This window comes from Candoia aspera, chromosome 2 (assembly GCF_035149785.1).
Source record: "Candoia aspera isolate rCanAsp1 chromosome 2, rCanAsp1.hap2, whole genome shotgun sequence".
NCBI classification, from domain to species: Eukaryota; Metazoa; Chordata; class Lepidosauria; order Squamata; family Boidae; genus Candoia; species Candoia aspera.
In genome coordinates, this window is record NC_086154.1 from 160,213,259 (window position 1) to 160,241,244 (window position 27,986).

General features: G+C 40.3%; 1 protein-coding gene across 1 annotated transcript; it reads left to right on the top strand.

Moving 5' to 3' along the window:
- On the top strand, nt 1-27,972 carry CTC1 (CST telomere replication complex component 1). Its single transcript, XM_063294615.1, has 23 exons — nt 1-340; nt 1,583-1,826; nt 2,582-2,781; nt 5,548-5,692; nt 6,283-6,585; nt 6,720-6,848; nt 7,159-7,382; nt 9,148-9,322; nt 9,396-9,599; nt 10,106-10,229; nt 13,202-13,316; nt 15,589-16,042; nt 16,710-16,799; nt 19,949-20,074; nt 20,270-20,334; nt 22,364-22,482; nt 22,665-22,830; nt 24,569-24,646; nt 24,745-24,895; nt 25,101-25,165; nt 26,134-26,299; nt 26,385-26,502; nt 27,694-27,972. The coding sequence occupies exons 1-23, from the start codon at nt 267-269 to the stop codon at nt 27,795-27,797; spliced, it is 3,639 nt and encodes a 1,212-aa protein (XP_063150685.1). The 5' UTR covers nt 1-266; the 3' UTR covers nt 27,798-27,972.
- The last annotated feature ends 14 nt before the right edge of the window (nt 27,973-27,986 follow it).

The following is a 27,986-nucleotide window of genomic DNA, read 5'->3' on the forward strand; positions in this document are numbered from 1 at the left end:
TACAGCCTATTGTGTCTACCTACTCACTGCGGTTTGCAAATCATCCTTCTTTCCTGACTAAACTCCCTGCGTCTCACCAAGGACGTCACTGAGCACAAGCGTCAGCACGAAATAACGTGAGGGACGGCCTTCCAACGTCCAGAAGGGGCGGGCGGACGAGCTGGCCGCTCCTGCTTCGAGAAATTCGCGCCTCGAGGTTCTCTTCAGATGCCTTCGCGAGTTGTGCAGGTTACGCTTCCCGCTTTGCAAAGCGAGGGCAGCAAGACATGGAGAGCTGCCCCCAGCAGTCATTGAAGCGTCCCTGGCGCCCGGATCGCAGCAGCTCATCGCGTGCCTGCAGGTGAGGAGCACGAGAAGGGGGCGGTCTGCACCGGCATGAAATTAGTATTTCCGTCATTTTTATTTTTTCCGTCCGCCTCCCGTTCTGCTATCTACCAATATTCCGAGATGAATGAGTTTGCAGGCTAGTTTGTGGTTTAGTTTATTGTGCGAATATATCTAGCATGATTAGTTCACAGTTGGTTTAATCCCGTAAGCCGTGGCAGTTGCCTTCAGTCCCAGCTAAAGTTAGTTAAGCCTCAGTTGAAAGGGTCAGGTGGTTAAAGTGTTGGACTAGATGGGGAGAGAACCAGGTTCTACTTCATCCTCATGCAGAGAAATTCACAGGGTGTCTTTTAACCAGCCTAACCTACCTTTTTTTATCCACTCGTGTCCAATTCTTGGAGATTGCCTTGGCAAGGTTTTTCAGACGTGTTTTGCCCTTGCCTCCTTCCTAGGGCTGAGGGAGAGGGGCTGGCCCATGGTCCCCCAGCTGACTTCAGGCCTAAGGTGGAACTAGAACTCACAGTCTCCTGGTTTCTAGCCTGGTGCCTTAACCAGGGCACCAGACTGGCTCTAACCTACCTTACAAGGTGGCTTTTAGGGGGGAAATAGAGAGGGCAGTATGTACCATGCCTTAAGCTTCTAAATGAAAGGTGGATGTACATGTAATAAATAAATCTTGCCCTATAAACTTGCCATAGAAGTATATCGTGTGGACACATCAATAAAATTGTTTGGAGAACAGGTTACATCAGAAGATGTGCTTCATTAGAGATTTCTGAAGAGAAGGTAGAAGACTGCTAATGGGGAGGGCTGTACTGCCATTCATTAGGAAGCAAAGTGAAAATAGCTAGTATAGCAATAAAGTTTCCCTCAAGTTGAGTTCGACTCCTTGTGATCCCATGGACAAGTCCATGTTCTTTTCTTAGCAATACCATGTAAAGAGTCTGCCATTACCCTCTTCTGGGATGTATTTTCGCTGCTCAGTTCTGAGCCCTGGAGTTTCTGGTGTTCTTTCAACCAAGCACTAACCAGATCTGACTCTCCTTAGCTTTTTTGACATCAGCAGTGGTTAGTTAGATGCTGCCACCTGCTATGACAGTTCAGTAAACCCATTATTTATTATTAATATTTTATGGGTATGTCTTACTTTTATTTTGAAGGTCAGAACAGCTTATATGGTAGCCTCTGTTTTAGCCCTACAACAGCAATATTTCTTTCTTCATTCTTCGCTATAAATTAACTCAATCATATTTTCCAGCATTATTTCCATCTCTGACCTTCAGTCCCAACATGCACCTTGCTGTAGCCGTCTAACCTGGAGCTCTGATGAATTCAGAGAATGGATCCACCAGAATGAAGGTGTTTTGCCTGATCAGAAATATTTTGAACAAACTTCCTTGATGCTCATTGGCTACTTGAGAAATGAAAAACCTGGGAGAAAAGCTAAGATGATGGATGGGAGTGTGTATCTGCAAGATAACACTGGAGCACTGCCCTGTGTGGTATGGCATTAAGATGTTCTGTTGTTTATCTATCCAGTGCTGACTAGGATGGACATTGTGTATATTAGCAGAGGAGAATCCTTAAAAGTGAAGATTGTGAGCCTTTAAAATCTTTCTCACATTATGCACTGGGATAGACACTGGGTGTCCAGTTAAATAGAAGAATAGTGCAGCTGGATCAAAGCCAAGTCATTTGGTTTCTTGCAATCATCAACCAAATAACTCTGGTGTGCTCACAAGCAGGAGATGGAGACATACCCCATTCCCACCACTGATTCCTAGCAACTGAGTTTGGAGGGGACACTGATGCCAAGATTAACAGCCCAAGATAGTATTTTTTTGAAAAAAAATATAAAGCAGCAGTTTGTGGAATCAAATATGGTTTTAGTTATTGCATATAGAAATGCAACTGAATTAGTCATGATGCAGTTTGCTAGATAGTTTATTCCCTTTTTTTCTTCAGCTTGATTCATTCATATTGCTAGTAAACATCAAAACTGATGTTCAAATGAAGGAAGCTGAATTTTTCCTCCCCTCCTGTCCCATGGGATTTTGCTGGAGACACTCAAACAATACATTTCTTGAGGAAGGAGAGATCAGATCACTGTCTAGTATAGAGTTAATGTACATTAAACCTGAATGGGATTAGCATGATAGGTTTTTCTATATGTATTCACCTCTTATTCAGATGTACCAGTTTCAAATAAAAGGCTATTGCTTGTATACTGCTAATAACACATTTTCTCTTTGGTTAGTTCCTGCATTTTAAGCTTGAGTGGCTAGAACATCTGTCACTGTTCCCTAGTTGGATATATGTTCCCCAGATAGGCCAGAGCACAGCTGGATATCTGGAGATCCTAGAAGAGCCAATTCAAGTACTGTCTGGACCAGAGAAGATTCTTAATACCATCCCTATTTTCTATCCTGGAACAGCTGCAGAACTGCTCAGTGCCAGGTAAAAATTATTATTTAGGCCTCTCGGTCATTCCTTTTCTTTCCCTAATCTCATCCATTTCCTTCCTTAATTGTTAAGGAAGTGATGACGGGGCAGCCTTCTTAACTGAAATGCACATTTTCCAGGAAAAGGTGTTGATTCTTTAAAGAGATACAGATAGGTGCAGCATGTGCATTTTCACAGTCACTAAAACACCTTTTGCACTTGGGAAAGCATTTTTTCCATTGAATAGCTGCATGTCCCAATTTATCTGTAACTGTTCACTTTCTTGTGAGTTTCTGAGGTAATCTACACATTCATAAATAATGGATTCTATTCCTGCAAAGAACATGGATGACAATGTCTAGAATTAAGCATTTTGGAAGGATGCACTTTTGAATGTGCCCCAAATAAGCTGAGATAGGACAGATGTTCTGTTCTTCTGATTAAGTAACAATATTGATGAGGTTAGTAAGAGTGTATTAGATCACCATGAATCAGATTATTTATTTAATTAAATTTGTCTATCATTTGAAACCGATCATACTCTAAGTGGCTTATAAAACATAATAAAAACATAATACAAAATCAGTAATGATTAATTAAAATAGCAATTCCATTTAAATTCTCAATTAAATTGATACTAAACGTAAAAGGATAAAATTATGAAAAATGATGCTCTGGCTTTAATTAAATGCCGAAGGTGCTCCAGAAGAGCCTTGTTTTCACCTTCCAGAAGACTGAGGATGGGTGCCATTGGTGTTTCAGGGGACAGGCTATTTCAGAGGAGGGGAGCTGTTGCAGAGAACATGCACCATTAGGCCTCATTATAACTGGCAGGTGGGGACCCTTAAGTGCTCCTACTTAAATAAATAATCAGCAAAGTATTTGAATTATTCCAGTAGTAGTATGGAAATGGTAGAACCACCTAGAATTGCCAGGAATGTAGCTTTTTGTGGAGAAGAGCACCTGACCAGTCAACTTGTCTTGCTAAAAATTCACCTAACATTATACATACTGCTCCTGTACAGCATTGATATGTTCAGTTTGACCATGTGATGTGTGAAGAGAAAAATAATTTCACATCAAGATATTTAAATATCCAGGCCCAATTCAAAGTGCTAGTTATTATCTTTAAAGCTCTAAGTGGCGCAGGACTGGAATACAGTACATTAAGCAAAGCCTTGCCAGAAATGAATCTACCCTTCTGGTCTTGTCATCAAGAGAAGGCCTGCTGGAAGTTTCCTTCCTTGAGAGAAAGCTAGTCTTCTCTGTAATAGCCCCACTGTCAGGGTAGCCTTGCTCCGAATAAGACACGGACTCACTTAAAGGGTTTAAGGATTTCCGGGTTTATTGAAGCAGAATGCATACGGAGAAAAAGACGGGAATGCGGGTGCGGTATCAGGGTCTCCCGTTTATACCCCGGTGGCAGACCTTGTTCTCCACCCCCTATTGTCCCCCAAGCCAGGTCCGGATGGGTGATTAGCGTTGGTATGGGTCCGACGATGGGTGATTCGGGCAATCTCCAACGTTCCCCTTTGTCTCCTTGCCTTCGTCCGGTGCAGGTGCGTCCCCCGGGGTAATGGGTGGGAGTTCCCCCGATCTGTTAATGGTTTCCAGATCCTGTCTGAGGTGCGCTTCTATTGTCCCGATGATTTATTTATGGGTTTGGGTGCTTAAGGGATGATGTGTGTGTTTAAAGGATAATGGTTATCCCTTCCTCTTTCCTGATGTGCATGTTCCCCGTTGTGATGCACTTATGCCTTGCAACAGGGAACATGACACCCACTTTATGGAATACTCCCTTCATAGATGTATATGTAGCTCCCACCTTGCTGCACTTCCTGAAACTGGATAAAACTATTTTATTTGCACATGCTTTTGGTCTGTCTATGAGCACCTATTGTTATTTTTTTATTTTGAGATTTATCTTTGCTGTTTGTGATTACATTTGTTCTTGACATTGTTCTGATTGACTTATTTATTATTATGTTTTTGTTTTTCTTTGTTGTATACACTGCTGGGCAGTGTATAACATTGATGTTATACACTGCCCAGACTCCTCTAGGATTGGGGTGAATTATAAGTACTGTAAAATAAATGAATAATTCGTGTATTTGCCAATAGTGAGTGATGAATTGCGGCCCCTATCTGAAATTGGATAATCTGGAAGGTGGTGATGCTAGAAAACATTTTGAGTAGATGTGTGAATTAGACAGGCCAGGTGAAGTAGTTATGATAGGAAACCTTCCTTCCAGTGAACCTGTGGCACTGGAACTTAAATGGGATGAGGGTGGATTGTCTCAGAGGCAGTTATCCAGATATTAAGATTCCTCTTAGAAGTCTTGATCTGCATCTCATCAATTAAAATGAAATTTTAAAAAAATGGATGAACAGCACAGTGTACAGAGGGAGAGGGATACAGAGGCAGCCATTTCCTTGTACATGGAATTGCAAAATGGCTGAGGTATTTTGGGCAAGATTGGCAACGTAAGTTGCATGGGGAACTTGGGGAATAAACACTAGAACACCTTCTTGATATATTCAACCTACATTTGGGAGGTAGGTATGAACTGAGGAAGCCAAGGCCTAGAACTTGATAATGAAATTGTAACACTGAATAACATTCATAAATCACAGGTTGGGTTAACAGTGAAGGAAGGAGATTGTTTTAATGTCCTCTTTGTAGGCTTTTTGGCAGCATCTGGTTGTCCATGATTAGAAACAATGCCAGATGAAGTGTAATTTTTGCTGATCTGCTGAACTCTCTTTTTGCTTTTTGTTAAGGCCTCAAAATAAGAAAACAGCAAAGGTGAATGTGGCAGGTGAACTGTCCAGGCTGACCAGTATTCTCTATTTCCACCAGAAGACTTTCTTCTTCCTCTTCCTGAAATGTTTTAGTTCTGCTGCTTGTGTCCCAGTGGTAGTACAAGTATGTTTATTTGCCGGATGTATTAATTAAAAATTTCAAATCCTTGATTTCCAAATTAGAGCTATGCCTTCTCTTATATTATTACAGAAAGCTGGTTTATGAACAACCACCATGGCCTATTATCAAGTGCATAGACTGAGATATATTGTACATATTTTTGAGGGAGCAGAAGTTGAGTTGGTCTACTAGGTGCTTGGTGAAAAGTGTATGTTTTGGATCATGATGATGGTGATGATTCCGCTAATCAAGTATCACAGCCAGTGTGGGTTGGTTTTCTTCTTCATGATTCAAGCCCTATTCTTGAATCATACTGTTAGGCACCTCATATATGTTCTTAATTATATATGAGGTGCCTAACAGTACTGCTTGTAGATCTATTTTATTTTTACATTGCTCTTTCTCTTAAATGAGCCAAAACAATATACTGGGGAAAAAAACAGTAAAGCGATCTTCACTGAAAACTTGGAATAGGCCTTCATTGTCACTGGTCACATGTACCTCAAGTGACATTCAAATCAAGAAGAATTCCAATGCTCTACAGCTGTTATTTCATATGTGCTGAATTTTGACATCTGATTTCTCTATCCTAGAAGACTCCCCATTTGGTTTGGCATCATGCACTACAGCTGGGGCACAAATATGTCCTAACTAACTTGAAGGTATCTTGCCTCAAAAGTGCTGGACAGAACATTTTCAGAACTACCTCTTCCTCATGCCTTCTACCGTACTGCATAGAACAAACAAAGGAACAGTTTCTGGATGTAACTTCACAAGGAAGATCAATGGAATCTGTTTCCACTATGCTTTATATGCAGTCTAAGAGCTTATTGAAATTGCAGGAGGAAAAAATGATACTGGATCATCTTAGAAAATCCACACTCATCTCATATACAGTAAGTAAGTTGTGTCTCCTACAGTATGCAAAGAAAATTTTGTTCTGAATGCACACGTGAAAATTTCTTCAGACACGACTCCTGTAAGCAGCACAAACTATTGATAACATAACCTTTCATTATTCACTTTCCAGGGCACTATCACCCAAGTGTTAAATGCCCAAGCTGGCCTCTATGAACTAGATAACAAATACACGCTTTGTCTTGCTTATCGGCAGATGTTGAATTCTGGCTGTGGATTCCGACCAGGAGCATGCGTAGAGGTGAGTTGGCTTAGAGTAGTTTGCAGTCTCCATTAGAAACGCAGTTTTAAAGAAAGTAGGCTATTTGAAAAGAAGGTAAGAGGCTGGCGTTGTCATTCTCATTTCCAGATGCTCTAATTCAGAAAGGAGAGGTATCTGATTTAAAAGAAAGAAATCCTTATTGAAGAAGGATGTATTCTAACATGGATTGTGTATTATGTTGCCCAGTTAATTTCCTGACTGACTATAAGGGCAAAATGGATCAACTACTCTGTTAAAATTGTTAGAAAGTTTTTAAAATCTTCAAATTTCCTTCATGTTTATGTGTCAGCTCCGAGATGTCCACCTTATGGAGAAGCCTTTAGCTACTTCCCCTGACGTTCTTGGAGCTTGTCTACGTACTACCATTGTGCTAAAGAGTTTTTCAGCATACAGTGTATTACATCAACCTGTAAACTGCTTTGGAAATCATTATCAGCAACTACTCGTGCACTGTAATCTAAGCCTGCCACTCTATCTTTATCTGGTCAACTTGCTGGACATATTTGAACAAAGGTGAGTATTGTTAAAACTGATGCATATGACAGTATGAAGTTGTATATCTTTTTTCAGGCAAACTTTTAAGCGTTGGCACTATTTTTCTACAAGTTAAGATAAATTTTTCCTTACAGTTTAAGGCAAAATGTGTGAATATGTGCAGTCCCATGCACATATTCAGACCGGCATATGTATGCACCTCTGCAATTATAGGTTGCACACAGCCACACGCAAACCGAATCCCTTGGAATTGCAGCCAGGATGCAAGCCTCCATGTACTCTGGACACACAGCCACATGCTATGGAACTCCCAACACTGCAAATACAGGTCCAAGATACGAGGCAGCAGTTTCTAGACAGCTCTCTGAGTGAGTGAAAGGACAGTAGCAGCAGATTTTGTCAGAGGATAGGTGGTTGAGTGGAGACCTGAGAGGGAACCAGAAAAAATAAAATGTTTTCAACTGGTGCAGTGAGTATAAGAACAGAACGGAGGATGGACAGCGTTGTGATGTGTAGAGTTTATGGTACATTTGTATTACTGTGTGAAAATAACCCAGCATGTATTTCCAGCAAAGGCAAGCTTGAAGGGAGTCTGAATGGCTACACTTCAGTTCATAAAAGAGGAGAAAAACTTCTTAATTCAGGCAGAGGAAGGGCTTCGGTGGCCACTGGTAAAGGAAGTGGCTCTCCGCAGCAGAGAGACCCAAACAGAGGAGCAAACTCAATGGATGCAATTCACAGAAACAAAACATGCAGGAAATATTCTGCACCGATGGAACTGAGAAACAGCTTAGAGGACTTTACATAAGAAACAAGCTCTGAACCCACAGGGGAGAAAAAAGATTTACTGCTGAGCAGGAGAGCAGAGGGGATTCAGCTGCTCCCTGAAAAGCAAAAAAAGTCATGGGGGCTGGCAGTTTACTGCTGTGAAGAACAGAATCAAATTTGTGCCAAGTGGACCCACTGACTTGTGGAAATTTCTGAGACCTTCTGACAAAAACTCTTAAAGGATCTGAAGAGATATAATGCTATCATACACAGTGCAAATACTGAGATCAATTTTGAGTACTTTTCAATCCCCAATGACTTTGACACTCATTATTTCTAGCCTCATGGTCACCAGTAATATTGGCTGGGTTCATTGGAGTTGAAATACACAACATCTGGAGAGTGTCATGTTCACTGATTCAGTGTAGTTTATACATCGTAACGTTTCACATGCCATGGCGCTGACGCACGTTTCTGTTTGGGAGGGAGCTGCCGTGAGACCTTGTACCAAGCTCTGTATGTGAAATCAGTGCAATGGAATGTGTTTGGGTTATGTGCTCTGTTCACGGCCTTTTCCCGCAGACCATCAGAAACCGTTAGGAGCACCTGGGATTGTGGACTTGAGAAGATTCTACGGGGGGAGGGATTTCATTTGCACCGAGGGTTTTTAGTTTGAATTTGGCGCGCTTTCATCATTCTCAGCTTTCTCTGTGATCCTGCATACTGTTCTTTAATAAATCAGATATCTTTGAATTCCTGCTCATGAGTCTGATGGCGTTTTAGAATAGGCGACCATTACAGAGCGCACCAGGTTTACTGGGTACAAGGAATAAATAGGCTTAAGAAATTACGTTGAGAGTTACTTTGAATTTGTTCGTAATACCCAGTTTCTTCCCCTTTCTTTGTCCTGCTTTGTGCATTTCAGATTTTTTCTCCCCTTAATTTTCTTCACCGGAAATTCTTTTTTCCCCTGTTGTATCTCTGAAGAAAGTAATGTCATCATAAATCTTTCTAGGTTCCGTTATTTCACTCAGCCCCAAAAGTTGCTGCTTTGCTTTAGCCATCAGTCTCAAGGGCCAGTAGAGAAGTTTATTGTTCCTATTCTGAATTCCCTGCTGCTACCCAAGAAGCAGGAAAGAAACCTCTATGTAGAGATCCTGGCAGAAAAGCACCATTGTCTCCTAGACCAGGTAATTCCCCTTTCCATAATCCTGTCTGCTTACTTCTTTGTGGGGATAACTTAACTCCTAAAACTTTTCCTAGTACCAGATTCTGGAGCCACCATGTCAAATTCCACATTTCATCCAACTGTATAGTATGGTTGAGAAGAGCTGCCAGGACAGTTGTGGTCCAATACAGCAGTTGCATTCTGCCTCAAAGATCTGCAACCTAAATATCCAGGAACTAAATTGCAGAATGGCCCAGAACTACTGTATTTTGTCTGCTGAATGTTTTCAGCCTCCACTGGTAAGTATTACATTTATCTTCTCAAAGATTGTGAGAAAGAATAATCTTTTGACATGTAGTATACTCAGAATAAATGTGAAGTGTACTTTGCTCACTCCCACTATACTATGGGTGTGTGCCTTTGAGTCAGTGCTGACTCCTGGTGACTGCCTGGACAAGTCCCTGCAGTTTTCTTGGCAAGCCTTTTCAGAAGTGGTTTACCCTTGCCTACTTCCCAGGGCTGAGAGGGAGGGACTGGCCCAAGGTCACCCAGCTGGCTTCGTTCCTAAGGTGGAACTAGAACTCACTGTCTCCTGGTTTCTGGCCTGGAGCCTTAGCCACTACACCAAACTGGCTTTCTCCACTGTACTGTACAAAGATTTGTTTTATTATCTAGGTACTCCTAGAAAAATACGTGAAAGAGTACTTGTTCTTATAAGCATAGGGCATAATTAATGAACGAATCATCGTATTCTTTTCCTGTCAATGGTTAATAATCACCTTTTACGTTTGGGGTGGGAGGGTAGGTTTTGCTTGGGGTGCTGAAGTATTCCAGTAGTGGTTCCCTCCAATTACAAGACAGAAGTCATGGGCTTCCTTGTATAATATTCCACAAGGATGGCAGACCGTTCACTGATACATCGCTTATAGGTATGTTCAGTATTTATTTCACCGCGTTTTACCTGTAATTTGGGGGAAACGTAGAATAATGACTATTTAATATTAGTAGCAACTGTATCTTGAGATTCTACAGAAGATTAAAGTAGGAACTGCCAGTCCTTGTGCAAATTCAAGGTAGTATCCATCATTGGTTACAAAAGACACTGTTTTGAAAGAACTACTTTTGTTCATAGCAAGTGAAACCACCCTTGGTCAAGTCTGCTGTCTGGTAGTCCATGCAACTTTAGACTGCGCTCATAATCATATTTTTTCTATTCCTATTCAATTATTTGAGTGATATTGTTTGTGCAGTTAGAAAAGAGGGAAGTATCAGCAGACTTGAGGAAACACAAGTATGCAATTAATATTGAAGAGATATTGAATGAGTGGCAAAGACAAATAATTAACTTCATGTGCTCAAGTGAAAGACCAAGGATCAAATTCAGGATCCTGAAAGATGCAACATTTAATTTAATTTAATTGATTTGATATGGCCACCCACTCCAGAAGACTTTGGGTGGCTTACAAAATCCACAAAAAAACAGTAAAACACTTAAAACAATTAAAACACACATAAACAGGCAGCCCTGACTAAAACGACTAGAATGAACACAGTACAGACAGTACCGAATAAAAATACAGCATGACAGGGACCCCACCAGTAGATCACACCCACATTAACCCCAGACCTGGGAACAGAACCAGGCCTTAAGGGCTTTCCAGAGCCCCAGGAGAGTGCGTGCTGTCCATATCTCTGTAGGGCTGCTGTTCCAGAGGGTGGAGGCTGTGACAAAGGAGGCATGCTTCCTTGATCCCACAAGATGGCAGCATTTAACTGAAAGGACCTGTGGCACTCCCACTGTGCCTGAATGAAATAATAGGAGGTAGGGGGTTCCTCAGATAACCAAGCCCTATGCCATGAAGGGCTTTAGAGCTAGCAACCAGCATCTTGAATTGCACCTGGAAGCCTACTGGCAGAAGAACAAGGTGTACTGGTTGTTCTAAATTTTAAGACATGGGTGTCCAACCTTTTGGCTTCCCTGGGCCACATTAAGTGAAGAGGAATTGTCTTGGGCCATACATAAAATATATAATATAGTTAATGTATATAAGTAATAAAACTTAATTTTTTAAAGATGCTTTTAATTATAAAATTTTTAAAAAGAGGGCAACATAAAACTAGTGGGATATTTGACCTTGTTTTTGTGAAACTAATGCATCAATGTCTGGTTTGATGAAAGTGGTTGTAATTCTCAGTGAGTTCTCAAGGTGCTCATCAGAAATTTTAATTCTAATTTTACTCTTCATGTGCTTCATCCTTGAAAATAGTTGCTCACAAATGTACATGCTGCCAAAAAGCGATGTCATGAATAAGGCATGATTGTGAAGCGAGGGATATTTTTCTCTGGGAAGATAGGTCTTATAAAAGTCCAGTAGAGAGACATGATCAAAATTTTCTTTGAGTTGAATGTCTGATTGTATTACATTTGAAAATTTGGAGGTAGTGTATTTATGTTGACTGAAAATGGAGTCAAAAATAGACCAAAATATTGGTGATTTTTCCAGAAATCTTGAAACCTGTTCTCAAATTCCTGTATCAAACTGAAGAACAAGGCTGCATATTTCCTGATCCAGGAAGGGGCGTAGCTGGTGCACAACATGAAGTTAAGCAAAGGCCCTCCTGGCCACCACTGCCACCTGCTCTTTGAGCAGGAGTCGTGAGTCCAGGAGGACCCCCAGATTCTGCACTGGGTCTGTCTGGGGCAGTGCAGCCCCATCCAGAACCAAAGATGGTAAATTCCCAGATACAGAGGAGCCCCCAACCCACAGCAACTCCACCTTACCAGGGTTCAGCTGAAGCCTGTTGTTCCCTATCCAGCCCTCTACAGCCTCCAGGCACTGAGAGAGGGTGGTCACAGCATATTTAAATCACCTGGGATGGAGATGTATAATTGATATCAGCATATTGATGATACCTCATCCTGTGGTGACCAGTGATCTCACCCAGTGGCTTCACGTAGATGTTGAAAAGGAGCGGAGAGAGTACCAAACCCGATGGCACCCTGCAAATGAGGGGCCTCGGGCCAGATCTCTCGCTCCCTATCAACACCAATTGGGACTGGCCCTGGAGGAAGGAGGTGAACCAGCACAAAACTGTGCCACCCTCCCCCAACTCCCTGAGTCAACCCAGAAGGGTACCATGGTTGATGTTATCGAAGACAGCAAAGAGGTCAAGAAGAGCAAGGATGGATGCACTGCCCCCATCCTGCTCCTGCCAGAGATCATCTGAAAGCGTGACCAATGCTGTTTCCGTTAGAAACTAAATTTGTTCAAATTTAGAAATTTGAACAAATTTGAAATGCATATAATATAACACATCTGTTAGTTGTTCCTGAAATATGTTTTATTTCTCAGTCTACTGATAGGGATGGAGATGAAAGGAAAAAATTAGAGAAAGGGAGTGCTGTGCACCATCTTGAGGAAGTTGGGATATACATTTGATAAATAACCCTTGACTGTTTGGATCTGGAGTTCAGTGAAGTGTCTTTGCCATCTTCACTAATATGGATGAAGATTATTTTGTCCTGTTTTCCAAGTCACCCTTTTTTCTAAATGAGAGTCTTTATGCCTATTCTGATTTAGGAAACAGATCCCTGTCTTTGTCTTTGGTGAACAGAGATCGGGAGCTCACAGAGTTTATACTAGTGGATGTTAAAGAAGTAGCAAGAAAATTCATAGGTAAATTATTCACTGTCTGCCAGGAGGACAGGAATAAGGGGGGGAATAAGGAACTGAGGATTAGTATCACATTACACCTGAAGCTAGAGTTGGTCAGAGGGATCTCTGCTAAGGTGGGCCTTGAGGAAAAATGGTTCCTTCTGCATCCTCTGCTATGTTTTGGGCAATGTTGTACAGTAGTCAACTTTGCTAATCATTGATAATTTCATTTTTTTCAACTACAGGGTGCCTCCTCCAAGTGGATCTTTTTCAGCTTATAATAGAGCAGTTTCCTCAAAATAACTTCTCTTCTTCACAACAGCCAATTACAACCAAGCATATAAAGGAAAAGAAAATAAGGCAGGTATCCGTTTCTTTAAAACTTATAAAGTTTATGAACAGCAGAGTCATGGAACAAGTCAAAGCATACAGATGAAAAAGCCGAATGTAAAATATCGTTCTAGAACTGTGAAGAAAGAAGCTGCCTAGTGTGAAAAATGGTTGTACTGATGTTTAATTCGCTGAATGTTTTCAATATTTTTCTTTATTCTGGTTTTCTCTTGATTAAAATCAAAAGCTCCATTCCAGTTATTCTCTGCAGGTCTGGAGTTTCGCACGTACTACTTGCTTGTTTTCACTTTTAGCTTTCCAAGGTATTTGCTTGTGTAAAGAATTATAATACAGGTAGTCCTCTCTTACTGATGGTAATTGGGACCAGGAACTAGCCAAATTAAATACATGTGTCAGCTGCTACTGGGGTAGACATAAAATCATTGTGGATGATTGTCTTCCTCCTCCTGAGTAAGTATAATTATAACTATAACTATAAATTGGATGCTCTGATGATTAAGTGGAAATAATTGCTGATTGAAATGTAGTACTCAGAGACTGTTCGTTCATACTTCCTCATCGAATTGAAGAGAGGTATTAAATGACCTGGATGAAGGGAAAGGTTATCAGATTTTCAGATGGGACATCATTGGCTGGGATCGAGGACACAAATACTGTATCCGTCTGGTTGAGGCCACCACATTTTAGGAAGGGTTCAGAGCAGTTGGAACAGACTCAGAGGAGGGCAACAAGGATGAGCAGAGAACTTGAAACTTGTATGTCCCTCGCATGCCAGTTCACTGCATTTCACAATACAACAAAACAATGTTAACAACCATCAGTTAGCATCAGAACATCAGACAAAATAATAAGCAGTACAGTAAGAAGCATAAAGAAGTATCAGGAACACTGGAAAAAATAACCAGTGCAAAGAAACTGGAACAAATATTTTTGAAAAAAACTGCTTGCACTTGACATGGTGGGTATCATCCTGATTCAGAAGGGAAAGCAATAGAAATATCCAGCATCATTCAGGCAAATTTTTCCACAAACAGGAAAATCAGTTTTGGGGACCCTAGGAAGGGATAGCACGGGGTAACCACCATTCATTTTTTTAAAAAAAGAACTTTATTATTTTTCAAAGTATAGTTAAAATACAAAATGTAGAATATAGAAAAGATAGAATACAGAACTAAAGAAAAAAAAACTATAAAAGTGCAGAATTAGAAGACAGAAAAAGAGACTTCCAGCCTTATCCAATACAGACATAAATGCATTTACAAATATAATCTCTTACCTTAATTAAACCTTAGTAACATTATTTCTATCAGACCATTTAATCATCAAAACCTAAAATCAAAGTTTCATTTTTTTCTGGCACGAGCAAATAGTCTAAAAGTGGTTGCCAAGTAAAGACAAATCCAGACATGATATTTTCTCTTATCAATGCTGTTCACTTGGCCATTTGGGCCAGTTCCATCAGTTTAATCCTCCATTCCTCCACTGTTGGAATTTGTGGATCTTTCCATCTTTGTGCACATAAAAGTCTTCCTGTAGTAATCGTATATAAGAGCAAAGTCCCATGTTGTTTCTCAAGCTGTTTCTCCATTAGTCCCAAGAGAAACAGGTCTGGGTTTTTTTGTAAGTCCACTTTGAGAATCTCTTGAATTTTAACACATATTTGATCCCAGAATTCTTTAGCCTTCTCACAAGTCCATAACCACCATTCATTCAGCACCATTGTAACTTGGAACGGTCACTGACTAAGTGGACTACCTGTATACCCTAAGCAATAAAATAGAATTCCTGGAATCTCTGTAGTGTCTCTTTCTGGACCTAGCCAATCTTGACAATGAGAGAAGTTAAGTCATCCCTAAGGAAAAGCTCATCTAGTTTCTTTGTCAGTGAAGTATGTTTCAGGAACTCAGAATATGACTGTGAATTGGCTTGGCTTAGCTCACCAAGGAGATTTAATTTGGGAGAACAGTGGGACTTGCATCACCAGTGAAATTCAGGCAAAATACTTCCAAACGTGTCCCTACATGGCAGAAGAGGTATGGACACCTTCAGGGTCTTACTTTGAAGGGCTGACACACTGCAAGAGTTTTGTAATAGGTGTATCTTGAGGATGGGAATAGGAGGAGCAACCCATTATAGGATACCCTTTGTCCATTACGGAAAAGACATGAGAATGAGTCCGGTGTCCTGATTCTGCAATCTGAATCTCAGCTGTATTTCTCTTTCCCTGCGATGTCTCTAAAGTTGCACTCGTGCTTCTTTTCTGTTTCTTTTCTCCTCTTAGGCTTTATGCACAGTTTTATTTTGAGGATGTGACAGTTCTCCATATTCCTGAGAAGAGAGCCAAAAAGAGTCCCACTGTCTGTGGACAGACCTCCTCTGACATGAAAGAGAATGGCAGCTCAGCAGCTGATCTGAGACCCTCAGTAAGGAAAGTTTCAAATGTGGGAATAGAAGAACCAGATGCCAGGGAGCCAGAACATGTCGAGAACAGCACTGGGAAGATCGCCGGTGTGTCTCGTCTATTTTTGCTGATTCAAAAGGAAGGACTTGCGTGGCGCAACTATCTCCAGAATTCAGAAGGCAAGTCTGGAGATGGGCAGGCAGTGCAACTCTGCTTTCAGGCCACCGTTTTATGGATGGGCCAACCTAAGCTATGCAACAGTCTTGGAGAAAGTGAAGAACAGGAGGAGCTCAAGATTACCAATTTTGAAGATACCAGTGAAGCCCAGCAGAAAGTAAGAAGGGTGGAAAGAAGTGGGGAAATGGCACATGATTGCATTCATTCAGAATGTCGCATTCCTCTTGTTCTTCCACAATCCTTGTTGTGTAATGTGCAGTTATCATCAGTGCATGGGATCCAGAACAAACTAGATACCTATTCATACTTTTTCACATATACTTTAAATTAAGAATTAAAACTATACCGTAACATCTGTTAAGCAGCTCAAGATCAGACTATCCAGTCAGATCTGTTAATCCTTGCCCTTGCTCTTAGTTCCAGAAATATGTAACAATTCATGCTCTTCTTACTTTTTAAGTCATATACTGTATTTTGGTTGTCCCTAAATAGACCCATGGATATTGTCCTCTGCTGCTCGTCATGGTTTTGGTCAATTGCAACTTTCACAAAAGGTGTATTAGTTAGATACTAGGTTACCAGCCTTGGTTGTACCCATACAACATGCAGCATTCCCTGATTAACAGATGTTAAGGTATAGGTTTAATTCTAAATGAAAGGGCTAAAGTATATGTGAAAAAGTGTGTATGTGGATATGAAAAGTATGAATATGAAGATTTAATCTTGTAAGACAACCTATCGTTGTCTGCGTCTCACCACTGATGCTCCTATTGTATGAATTGGGTTTCTTTAATTTTGGGCTTCTCAAGTTATTCCCACTTCAGGTACTGTTCCTGTTCCTGAAGAACTCCCTGCGCTGGTTCCCATTTCTACATACTGAGCATCTGTACCAGCTCATTCTACCTCAGTGCACGGTAAGACTGAAAGAAACTGTAAAATTTATTGCTGGGCTTTGCTGATTTACTCAGGGAGGATAAAAATCAGGGACTGGGCCTTTTAGTCCAATTGCTTGTCTTTTAAAAAGCATGTAATACTATTACAAGATGCCTTGTTGTAGTGGAGATGTCTGGAAATGAGGGGAGGCAATTTTTTTAAAATACCCCCTTCCTCATGTAGGACCTCAGCTTATTTCCTTACCCCCCACCTGAAGAAGCTGTTGATGGAGTCCCAGGAGGCTTCAGAAAGAGAGGAAATTGCTCCTCTCTGGTTTCCTTCCATTCACGTAACTGTCAGAAACTATTTACAAGCAGTTTGCATGTGCTTGCTCCTTTCTTTTTCTAAGGGTGGGCTTAAGCAGAAAAACCAACATGACAAAAGTTGTCCAACAATATTTCTGTCGTTAGCGGTCCTGAGGGTTAAAGATATAAAAGGAAAATCTTCACTTGATTCTCCTTTTTGTTGTTGTTTATTCGTTTAGTCACTTCCGACTCTTCGTGACTTCATGGACCAGCCCACGCCAGAGCTTCCTGTCGGTCGTCAACACCCCCAGCTCCCCCAGGGACAAGTCTGTCACCTCTAGAATATCATCCATCCATCTTGCCCTTGGTCGGCCCCTCTTCCTTTTGCCTTCCACTCTCCCTAGCATCAGCATCTTCTCCAGGGTGTCCTGTCTTCTCATTGTGTGGCCAAAGTATTTCGGTTTGGCCTTTAATATCATTCCCTCAAGTGAGCAGTCTGGCTTTATTTCCTGGAGGATGGACTGGTTTGATCTTCTTGCAGTCCAAGGCACTCTCAGAATTTTCCTCCAACACCACAGTTCAAAAGCATCGATCTTCCTTCTCTCAGCCTTCCCTATGGTCCAGCTCTCGCAGCCATATGTTACTACAGGGAACACCATTGCTTTAACTATGCAGACCTTTGTTGTCAGTGTGATGTCTCTGCTCTTAACTATTTTATCGAGATTTGTCATTGCTCTTCTCCCAAGGATTAAGCGTCTTCTGATTTCCTGACTGCAGTCAGCATCTGCAGTAATCTTTGCACCTAGAAATACAAAGTCTTTCACTGCCTCTACATTTTCTCCCTCTATTTGCCAGTTATCAATCAAGCTGGTTGCCATAAACTTGGTTTTTTTGAGGTTTCGCTGCAAGCCAGCTTTTGCACTTCCTTCTTTCACCTTCATCATAAGGCTCCTCAGTTCCTTTTCGCTTTCAGCCATCAAAGTGGTATCATCTGCATATCTGAGATTGTTAATGTTTCTTCCAGAGATTTTAACTCCAGCCTTGGATTCCTCAAGCCCAGCATGTTGCATGATGTGTTCTGCGTACAAGTTGAATAGGTAGGGTGAGAGTATACAGCCCTGTCGTACTCCTTTCCCAATCTTAAACCAGTCCGTTGTTCCGTGGTCTGTTCTTACTGTTGCTACTTGGTCGTTATGCAGTTTCTTCAGGAGGCATACAAGATGACTTGGTATCCCCATACCACTAAGAACTTGCCACTATTTGTTATGGTCCACGCAGTCAAAGGCTTTAGAATAGTCAATAAAACAGAAATAGATGTTTTTCTGAAACTCCCTGGCTTTTTCCATTATCCAGCGGATATTGGCAATTTGGTCCCTAGTTCCTCTGTCTCTTCTAAACCCAGCTTGTACATCTGGCAATTCTCGCTCCATAAATTGCTGAAGTCTGCCTTGCAGGATCTTGAGCATTACCTTGCTGGCATGTGAAATGAGTGCCACTGTTTGATAGTTTGAACATTCTTTAGTGTTCCCCTTTTTTGGTATGGGGATATGACTTGATTTTTTCCAGTCTGATGGCCATTCTTGTGTTTTCCAAATTTGCTGGCATATAGGATACATTACCTTGACAGCATCATCTTGCAAGATTTTGAACAGTTCAGCTGGGATGCCATCATCTCCTGCTGCCTTGTTATTAGCAATGCTTCTTAAGGCCCATTCAACCTCACTCTTCAGGATGTCTGGCTCTAGCTCACTGACCACACCATCAAAGCTATCCCCAATATTGTTATCCTTCCTATACAGGTCTTCTGTATATTCTTGCCACCTTTTCATGATCTCTTCTTCTTCGGTTAGGTCCTTGCCATCTTTGTTTTCATGCCCATTTTTGCCTGGAATTTACCTTCAATGTTTCTAATTTTCTGGAAGAGGTCTCTTGTCCTTCCTATTCTATTGTCTTCTTCCACTTCCACGCATTGCTTGTTTAAAAATAATTCCTTATCTCTTCTGGCTAACCTCTGGAATTTTGCATTTAATTGGGCATATCTCCCCCTATCATTGTTGCCTTTTGCTTTCCTTCTTTCTTGGGCTACTTCTAGTGTCTCAGCAGACAGCCATTTTGCCTTCTTGGTTTTCTCTTTCTTTGGGATGTATTTTGTTGCCGCCTCCTGAACAATGTTGCGAACTTCTGTCCAGAGTTCTTCCAGGACCCTATCTACTAAGTCCAGTCCCTTAAATCTATTCTTCACCTCCACTGCATATTCCTTAGGAATATTAGTGAGCTCATATCTAGCTGATGTGGGTCTTCCCTAATCTCTTTAGTCTGATCCTAAATTGTGCAATAAGAAGTTCGTGATCGGAACTGCAGTCACCTCCAGGTCTTGTTTTTACCGACTGTATAGATGTCCGCCACCTTTGGCTTCAAAGGATGTAGTCAATCTTGATTCTCCTACAATTGCTAATTCTTCTTTTCCCTTTCATCAGTATCAAGTTTTCTTCTTCTGTATAGCTGCCGCCCTTTGGGAACTCACACACTTTCTATTTTATGTACTGTTGTATGAACCTACAAAGTGAAATACAACTAGGGAAGAAGAGAAGCACCCGCTTTCCACTATTAATAGCATCTGTTGAACAGCATTGCAATCCAAGGGTTTCTTTTCTTTTTTCTTTTCCTCTTCACTTAATTGCTTTGCACCTTTTGCACTGTTTCTCACTTAATTTCTTTCTTGCTTTTTATTCCACCTTTAAACTTTAAATAATATTTGTTCCTCATTCTTTTCCAGGATAATCATTCTCTTATATGGTACCTGTTTCTTTTTAAAACTGTTTGCATAAGTCTTGCAGAATACTGTTTGATTCTGTGGTAAATCTCAGTTGTCCATGGTTTTTCAGGATTTGGATGCTTTTGACAAAATGTGCTCCTCACTGGCTCCAGGAAACAAATTAAATTTGAGCTGTTCCTTCTTTCTGCCCTTCCCAGATGGGGCCTATGTGCATCATGTGAGACAGATTTCTCAGGTAGGTTAATTTGTGCTTCTGAGCTTCTGCCAGTGCTTGCTATTTTGGTTTTGGTTTGGGAAGAAAATGAACTAACAGTGACCAATACAGAGAATCCTAGACAAGAGTAGAAGTGAACAATTTTATTGCCACTACAGTGGGTTCACAATGTGAGGGCAGAGCAGTGGATGAATATATTTATTTTTTCTTTTTCAGCCCGAGTCAGACATGTTAGAAAAGGAACAAAAAATATTCTCCATTGCAGAAATACTCAGTCTGAGGTAAATACATTTTCTTCTCGTTTACTGAGTAATTTACTGTGAAAATTGTGGTCCCTAAGGAAATGAGATGGGTATGGGTTCTCATTGCTCTAATTCAATATTTCTTTTTAAAAAGTCACGTTCTTCTGTTCTGCACTGTTATCTTGGCTAACAGTATAATATAAACTAGTTCTGAAGCACAAGATGAGAGAGAGTTGGAGAAAGACACAAGGCACATCTAGGCTGCTTGTTCACACTAAACCTAGTTTGCTTCAATTATGTCATTGCATGAGCTATATGAATGAGGAGCAAGAACAGCAATGCTATTGACCTCTTTATTGACCTCTTTCATGCAGTGGAAATTACACCTGTCATGTCCCTAAGTAAAAGTGCAAATGGAACCATTAAAAAATTAATTATAATTGACAATGGGAGCATCTACATGTTAGTAACAATAATCTGGTTTAATTTAGCAAATCCTAGTGTTCAGTCTGACATCCCTGTTTGCATTAGCACATAAACCAAGGGTATGTGATTGTAAAATCCAGGATAATTCTCAGCAAGATGAAGAACAAGTTTTGTCCACTTAAAGCAAACTTAATTTTCTTGATTTTTGAGTGCACAAAATCATAATTTAGGCTTTGGTAATCATTTATGTATAGAGCTAGAATATAATGGATTCGTTACGTTTGCAAAAACCAAAACTGAAGCACTCAACTAAAAACAAACAAACCCCAATTAAGTGTTAAACTGCCCCCAGCCAATTTTCCTTCCCTTTTTCCTGTTTTTGCTGGAAGGAGAGAAGACTCTGTGTGTGTGTTTGCATGTTTTTATGTGACAGCATGGTCTGTGTATAAGGGAATAGAGAGAATATACATGCAGAGGAGGATGTATTTTTAAATGGGCTTTCTTATTTTACAGGCAATTAATTTGAACAAGTAGTTTTTAATTCAGTTACTATGTCTCTGGTCCTATCTTTCCTTAGAGTGTGGCTTCTAGCAAGTATATAAGCACACATATACATATCTGTATATACATATAACATACACACATACTATATATTGGATAAGGAAGAGGCATCTCCAGGGTTGGTTTCCATTTGAGTTGGCAACTCTTTAAGTTGACATGGTAGGGAACTGGGCATTCCACAGGGATTTCATCTGTATTTATATTTTTTTCTGCCTACTCTTTCTTTAGAGGGGGCTTGGGTACGTGTTCCTTTCAGGAAAATGTGTTTCTGTTTTGGAATTTTTAAAATCCCAGATAGTTTTGCTAAGGATATTTAACTATCCACCTTTTCTTTTATGAACATGTCTAATCATTGAGGCTGTCTTTGGAGGCTCTCCTGCATGTCCAGTAACAACTAAGATCTGTTTGCTTGGGAAAAGATAGAGGGTATTCTGGGTATTTCCAGATTTTGGAACTGGCATCCAAGGGAGGCCTGTCTAACTAATGAGCTTCCAGAAACCACTGCAGAACTTCCCTTTTAGAACATAATTTTACAATAGACATGATGAAAATGTTTTTAGATAAATATATGGGCACAATTCATAGTGATGATGATAACTAAAGCAGTTAAGACTTATTGGCAGGCTATGAAAGACTGCACTTAGTTTTAAGACCTTTAGGAGAAGCCTTTCTCTCTGTCCCATGTTTGTCAGGCAAACATCTGGCAGGCAAAGTCATTTCTCTTTAGGTAGGGTGTTGGCCAAAATCTAGCACTTCTGATGACTGAACGAGATGGGCAGCAAGTCCTATCTTAATGCAATTGGTATACAGCTGGATTGGTTCTTTTTCAGCGTGTAGACTAGGACTCAGTGATTTGAAACACAATTTAAATTATTTGTTGCTGAATTCAATTTTAATTTGACAGATGCTGATATTTCCTGATGTATTTTTATTTTATTTATGTTATTTTAAATGCTGGGTTAGTGATTTTAATCTAGCTATGGTTGAAACGATGTTATTTATACTTATTAGGTTACCTTAATCTCTGTTTTGGATGAAAAGTAGGATATACAGTAAAGTTAAATAAATGTTCCCTCATCAGCTTCAAAGGCTCTCTGGTCTGTTTTTCTGGAGAGATAATGGAAAGGACTTTATGTGACTCTCGTTTTGGAAAGAAGTCAGATGTCTGTGCTCAGAAGAAAGTTAACCATTGGAAAGAATGTAAGTATGTTACCGTACAAGCATTGCTGAGATGAGGCCGTGTGCTTGTGTGTGTGTGTGAAAAGTCAGATATTGCTGAGAATTACTCTACAAGAGGAAAAATGCATTTTCTATAGATTAGAGCTCAAATAGTGTTAGGGTCAACATGAGAGCAGAGTGATAACTGTCTTCTACATATTTAGGTAGCCTGTTGCCCTGGAATTATTCTGTGAAGCTGAGCATAGCTCCTGCATTTGATTCTTCGATTCTTCTGGATGTCTATATTCAAGCTGCTTTTGTGCCATATCTTTGGGGTTTGTTGCCTGGAGCTAGGATTGTGTTTCAGGATCTACAGTACAAAATTTCCAGGTATGTCCTGATCCCAGAGGTACTGAAGCATCATGGCATTATCATATCTGCCTGCATGTGTTAGTAGCATCCATTTCATCTTGTGATTTCCAGGGCCAGAGTTTGTTTATTTATATTTTTATATACAAGCACACTGAATAGGTCCAGCCTCCCTGAGTGGGAAGCAGCAACTGAGAACTCCAGGGCAACCAGAGAGTGATCTTTGTACATCCTTGTATATGCAAAAGATTCCTCTAAAGTCATCTTCATCCCTCTCAGCTGTGCCTTGTATTAGCATTCATATGACCTAGGTACAGTCCATCTAAGTGGGGATGCATCCAACTTTATCATTAAAATTCTGGTGAACATTTCACAGTGACAACCTACAAGAAACAGCACACCACCCAGAGTTAAACTGCTGGAGTTGGGCAGCTATAGAAATGTTCTAAATAAATTACACACTATTTCATTAAGACTGTTTTAGGTCTCACCATTTCCTGATTATTAATCGATAGGATTTTCTTCACTGCTATTAGTGAAAAGGGTTCAGGTTTTGATCTTTGATGACCAGACTATCTTGCTGCAGTCTTTACTAATGTCTGTGTATTGGCCACCATTAGTTTGTCCACAAACTACTGTGTTTTGTTTCATGCACAAAACATACTGTGGCTTAGAAGTCCAGCCAGACTATTCTGGGCTGGTTGTGGTCTGACTGAACTGAAACTGGGAACTCTGTGGTTGTTCTGGGTTTTGGCCAAGAGAAAAGCTGGAGGGATCTTACAGAGTGAGTGAAGCAAAGCTAGTGCATCTTGTTCTTTTCTCCCTTCCCCTCATAGCCTGTGCCCTAGTCTGTCCAGACCTATCAGCACCTTCCTTCTACTGTCTCCCCTTAGTTGCCACTATCATTCTTGAATTCAAGTATGGCATACCTGACCCTCTCACTTGCTCCTCTCACTAGTCTTCCCAGGACATTCCTTCTCTGAACCGTCACACTCAAGCACAGTGTACCAAACTGCCCCACCAGCTCCTTTCTCTAACATTCTCAGTGACTTCTCCCTTAACTCCCCTTAGCTACTATGCACCACTGCTACTGCTGGCCTGGCCTTTTCTCCACTGCCTCCCACCCTCCCAATACACATGTGAATGTCTGTTAGTGGGCTAGAGACTTTGCCATCCCAGTTGATTATGGGGGAGAGCGTATATGCCATTCCCATTCAGTTCACTCTGAATCCATGCAAGTCATGGGTTAACGTTAATAGCCCAGTTCATTTCAAATCTGGGTGCCTCTAAGCTCTGCATGTGAAAGGGTATTTGTTATATCTCTAGAGCAGCCATTATCAACCTTTTGATACTGGAGGAACCCTTGAAATATTTTTCAGGCCTCAGGGAACCCCTGCACATTCAGGCTCAAATGTAGGCCAGAAGTTACAAAACTATTGTATTTGTTTCATGTGTAGGCCTATATATATGCACTAAGTGTTCTTAGACTAAAAATAAAGAATGAAACTTACGTCTTTAATGTGAAGCTGCCTGAATTTGAAATATTTTTTTAAATAAATTCTGATCTCCCAGAGAACCCCTAGTGACCTCTCATGGAACCCTGGTTGAGAAACCCTGTTCTAGAGCTTCCTTGGATTAATGATTAAATTACTGACTACATGCTATTTTTATTTGCTTCTCCACGGCCCTTCCCATTGTCTCTTCAATCTATCGTGTTTTAGCTGTATTAGAATCCAAAGTCTACTTCTTTTCCTTACAGATTTGGGAACGTGTATTGTGTTTTCATTGCCTCTAGTGATGTGTGTGTTCTGATTCCTCCACCTCAGAATTCTCCACAGTGAGTACCAACCTCAGGAGTTACCTTGAAATGTATGTCTCATCCAACTGGAGGCAGGATTTGATTAATGCATTCATTTTCTTCTTTTTTATTTGCAGGCATCTGGATTCCATCTCTAAGTTTTCAGCAGGATATTTATCCAATTTACTGCTTCGGCCTCTCCACCTGGGCCTAGCACAAGTCACTTGCCATTTGACATGTGTCCTATCTTTGTCCATGTACTGGTCCTGCAACAACATCTCCACAGAGGTATCGAGTCAGCCATATTTGAATCTGGGAATTCTCTTTTCTTCATGTCATAATTGCTGTACTGTATTATTTCATTGTTTTGTATGAAGTAACAGTCATTCCAGCCTTCACACCTGTAATCTGAAATGGCAGTGCCATATACATTTTTATGCTAACATGACAATTGGCCTGATTTTGTCAACATCCTTTTTTTCCCTCCTCCCAGGGAAGACCCAACGAATATAACACCTCTTGCTTGTCACATACAGGAATTATTAACGCTACAGCTAAGTATGTACTTGGAAAGAAATTTATACATTAATCTGGAAAAAACCTCTTCAACTAATCGTAAAAAGAATATCCTCTATCAGTGCTAATAATGAGATCCTAAATAAAAAGCTCCCAGTATGATGAGCTGTGAGAGCCAGTTTGATGTAGTGGTTAAGGCACCAGGCTAGAAACTGGGAGACCAGGAGTTCTAGTCCCGCCTGAGGTACGAAGCCAGCTGGGTGACCTTGGGCCAGTCACTCTCTCTCAGCCCTAGGAAGGAGGCAAGGGCAAAACACATCTGAAAAACCTTGCCAAGAAAACTGCAGGGACTTGTCCAGGCAGTCGCTGAGAATTGGATATGAGTGAACAGCAAAAAAAAAAAAAAAGTTGAGCTATAGATTTATGTAAGCATTTTATTCTCACTTCTATTATCCCTATTCCCCAGAGATAACGCAAGTCCCCACTCTCCAGCCTTCCGGAAGGGGCTCAAGACATGGCTGTGCCACCTCACTTGGGGTGGAAGGGGGGATAGTTTGTTGTGGGGGTGGCTGGCACATGATTTGGCCCCCGGGAAATTTTAACAAGACTGATTTCACCATCTTGGGTTTTAGTTTTCATAATTTATATTTTGTAATGTATCTTTTTAATTGATATTTAATTTACTGTTTTTGTTTGTAAACTGCCCAGAATTATTTTCGAGATGGGTGGTAGAAAAATACAATAAATAAAATAAAATACAGGAAAAAGCAATCATGCATGTTCAAATAATACAGTGTAGAATGATGAATAGATTTGCCTCATTTTGTCCAGATAAATATTTGACTATCTAATCTGGAAACTGTTCGGTGAACTAAAATTATTTTTTGATCAAATGTATTTAAGATCAAAATGAGTAACTCCATTTTTTTATGCTATGCATAAAATGCCCATCATTCTGGATCAGAATAATTTTGTGATATAATCATTTCATAACCCACTTTTTACCACAGAATCCTAGTAGAAGATGGAACAAATGAGGCTGTGGTATTTTGCAAGAACCAGCAGGTGCAACAAGTGTTGGGTTTGAGCCCCAAGGAATGGGAGGTCTTGCAAAATCATATTCAGATTAAGGGAAGTATTTGCATTCAGCATAATGAAATTAGCACAGGAGCTAGGGTAAGTGGTTCGTTTTGTTGTTAACTTGAATTAGGATTTTTTTTAATTTGAGTGTAAACTACAGTTAGGTATCTGATTTTGACAGATACTGGAAGAGCATGAAGATCTGCTCACACAGTATTTGAGAAACTTATGCAGAAGTCCAGTTGTCTGTCGGTCCATAGTGTTGGCTTTCAGAGTGGATAGGAAATCTTTTAAGGCAGGTATGTAGTTATGTGCCCTCAGCTTTATCACTACGCTATGTACACATTTTCAATGCTAAGGAAAGAAACTAGATCTTTTTTAAACAATTGATGGCAGCTATTGAACTTACGATGCCTGTGATATGTTGCTTCACTATAATCAATGCAGAACTTGTTAAGTGTGTAGAGATCCCCTGATGTCTCACTATAATCCTTATATTGCTTATAAAACCCAGAAGCTTCAAAATAGATGCTGAACAAAATGCCTTGGGAAGTTGCTAAGTTTACTTCTGTATGACAGATACTTCATATCCAGTTTGATATGCACCTGCTAGCAACTAAATTGATTGCACATGCAGCAATCAAAGTATTTGTTGACTGTCCTAAAACAGATTTAGGGGAAAAATTCAAGGACCCTGGGAGGCTGATTGTATTTCAAAATGGCCCAGGAAAATTGTTCTCATAGTAATTGGAAAATGAACTGTTTGAGATTGAGAATATTGATGGCTGTGTTTGAAGCTTACGGAGTTGAAATCTAATCTGATGAAGGACAGCAGGCTGGAGAAGACTGGTTTATGCAAATGAATATGATCAGTATATTAAAAAAAATACTGTATGCTTATGTTCAATAAATGTAGGCAAATATATTTTCTGGATTTTAAGAAAGCAGATTTTAAGAAAGGCAATGATAAGTAGGATTCCATTGCACATCTCCTTGACTGGGCAAGTATAAATACATGCCAACAACTGTTGCATTTGTTCCTCCACTTACAGTGATTTTCGTGTGACAGGAATGACTTCTTTTAAAAAAGTGAAGAGTTTATGGGCTTCCTCTTCACAGCATTTTTGGAAGGGAATGTTGCAAGCTAATTATATGAGGCAGGAAAGTGGAGAGAGTCAGAGACAAGATTTGCTAGAAGGGTGAGAAATTGATTAGAGAGAGGAGATTACATTATGAAAAACCAGGATTCCTGGTCAGTTATGACACTCTTCTGAATCACCTCAGTGTTGGAGCTGCTGCTCAGACAGGCTGATGTATTCTTCCTCGGAGTGTTTTGCCCACTCCTGTCCCTGTCGTGTCTCCTCCACACCCTCCCCCCCAAATCAGGAAAGACTATTTACATACCAAGAGCTGGCTGAGACAGGGTGCCAGTACTATTTTTAGTAAAAGATGGATTATAAAAGTTTTTTTTTTTTGTTTTTTTTTAATAGGGTCGGGACAATTGAGGAGGTTTTTCTGTAACGAATTAGAGTTCTTAAGCCAGGTGAGGAATCGACCAAACTTGTTATGTCTTAACATCCAGGAGACAATCTGAGGAATGGGAAGAGGAGAAAGCCTCACTCCTCTGGAGGAGTTTGTGTAATTCTGCTTTGTGTATGTATTTTAGTTTTGGAGATACGATTATAGTTAATAAGCCCAAATGCAAAGGGTATTGTTACAAACATTAAAATGTGAACATTTCTTATTAAAAATAATCTAGCTCTTGTTTTTCTTCTACTCAAAT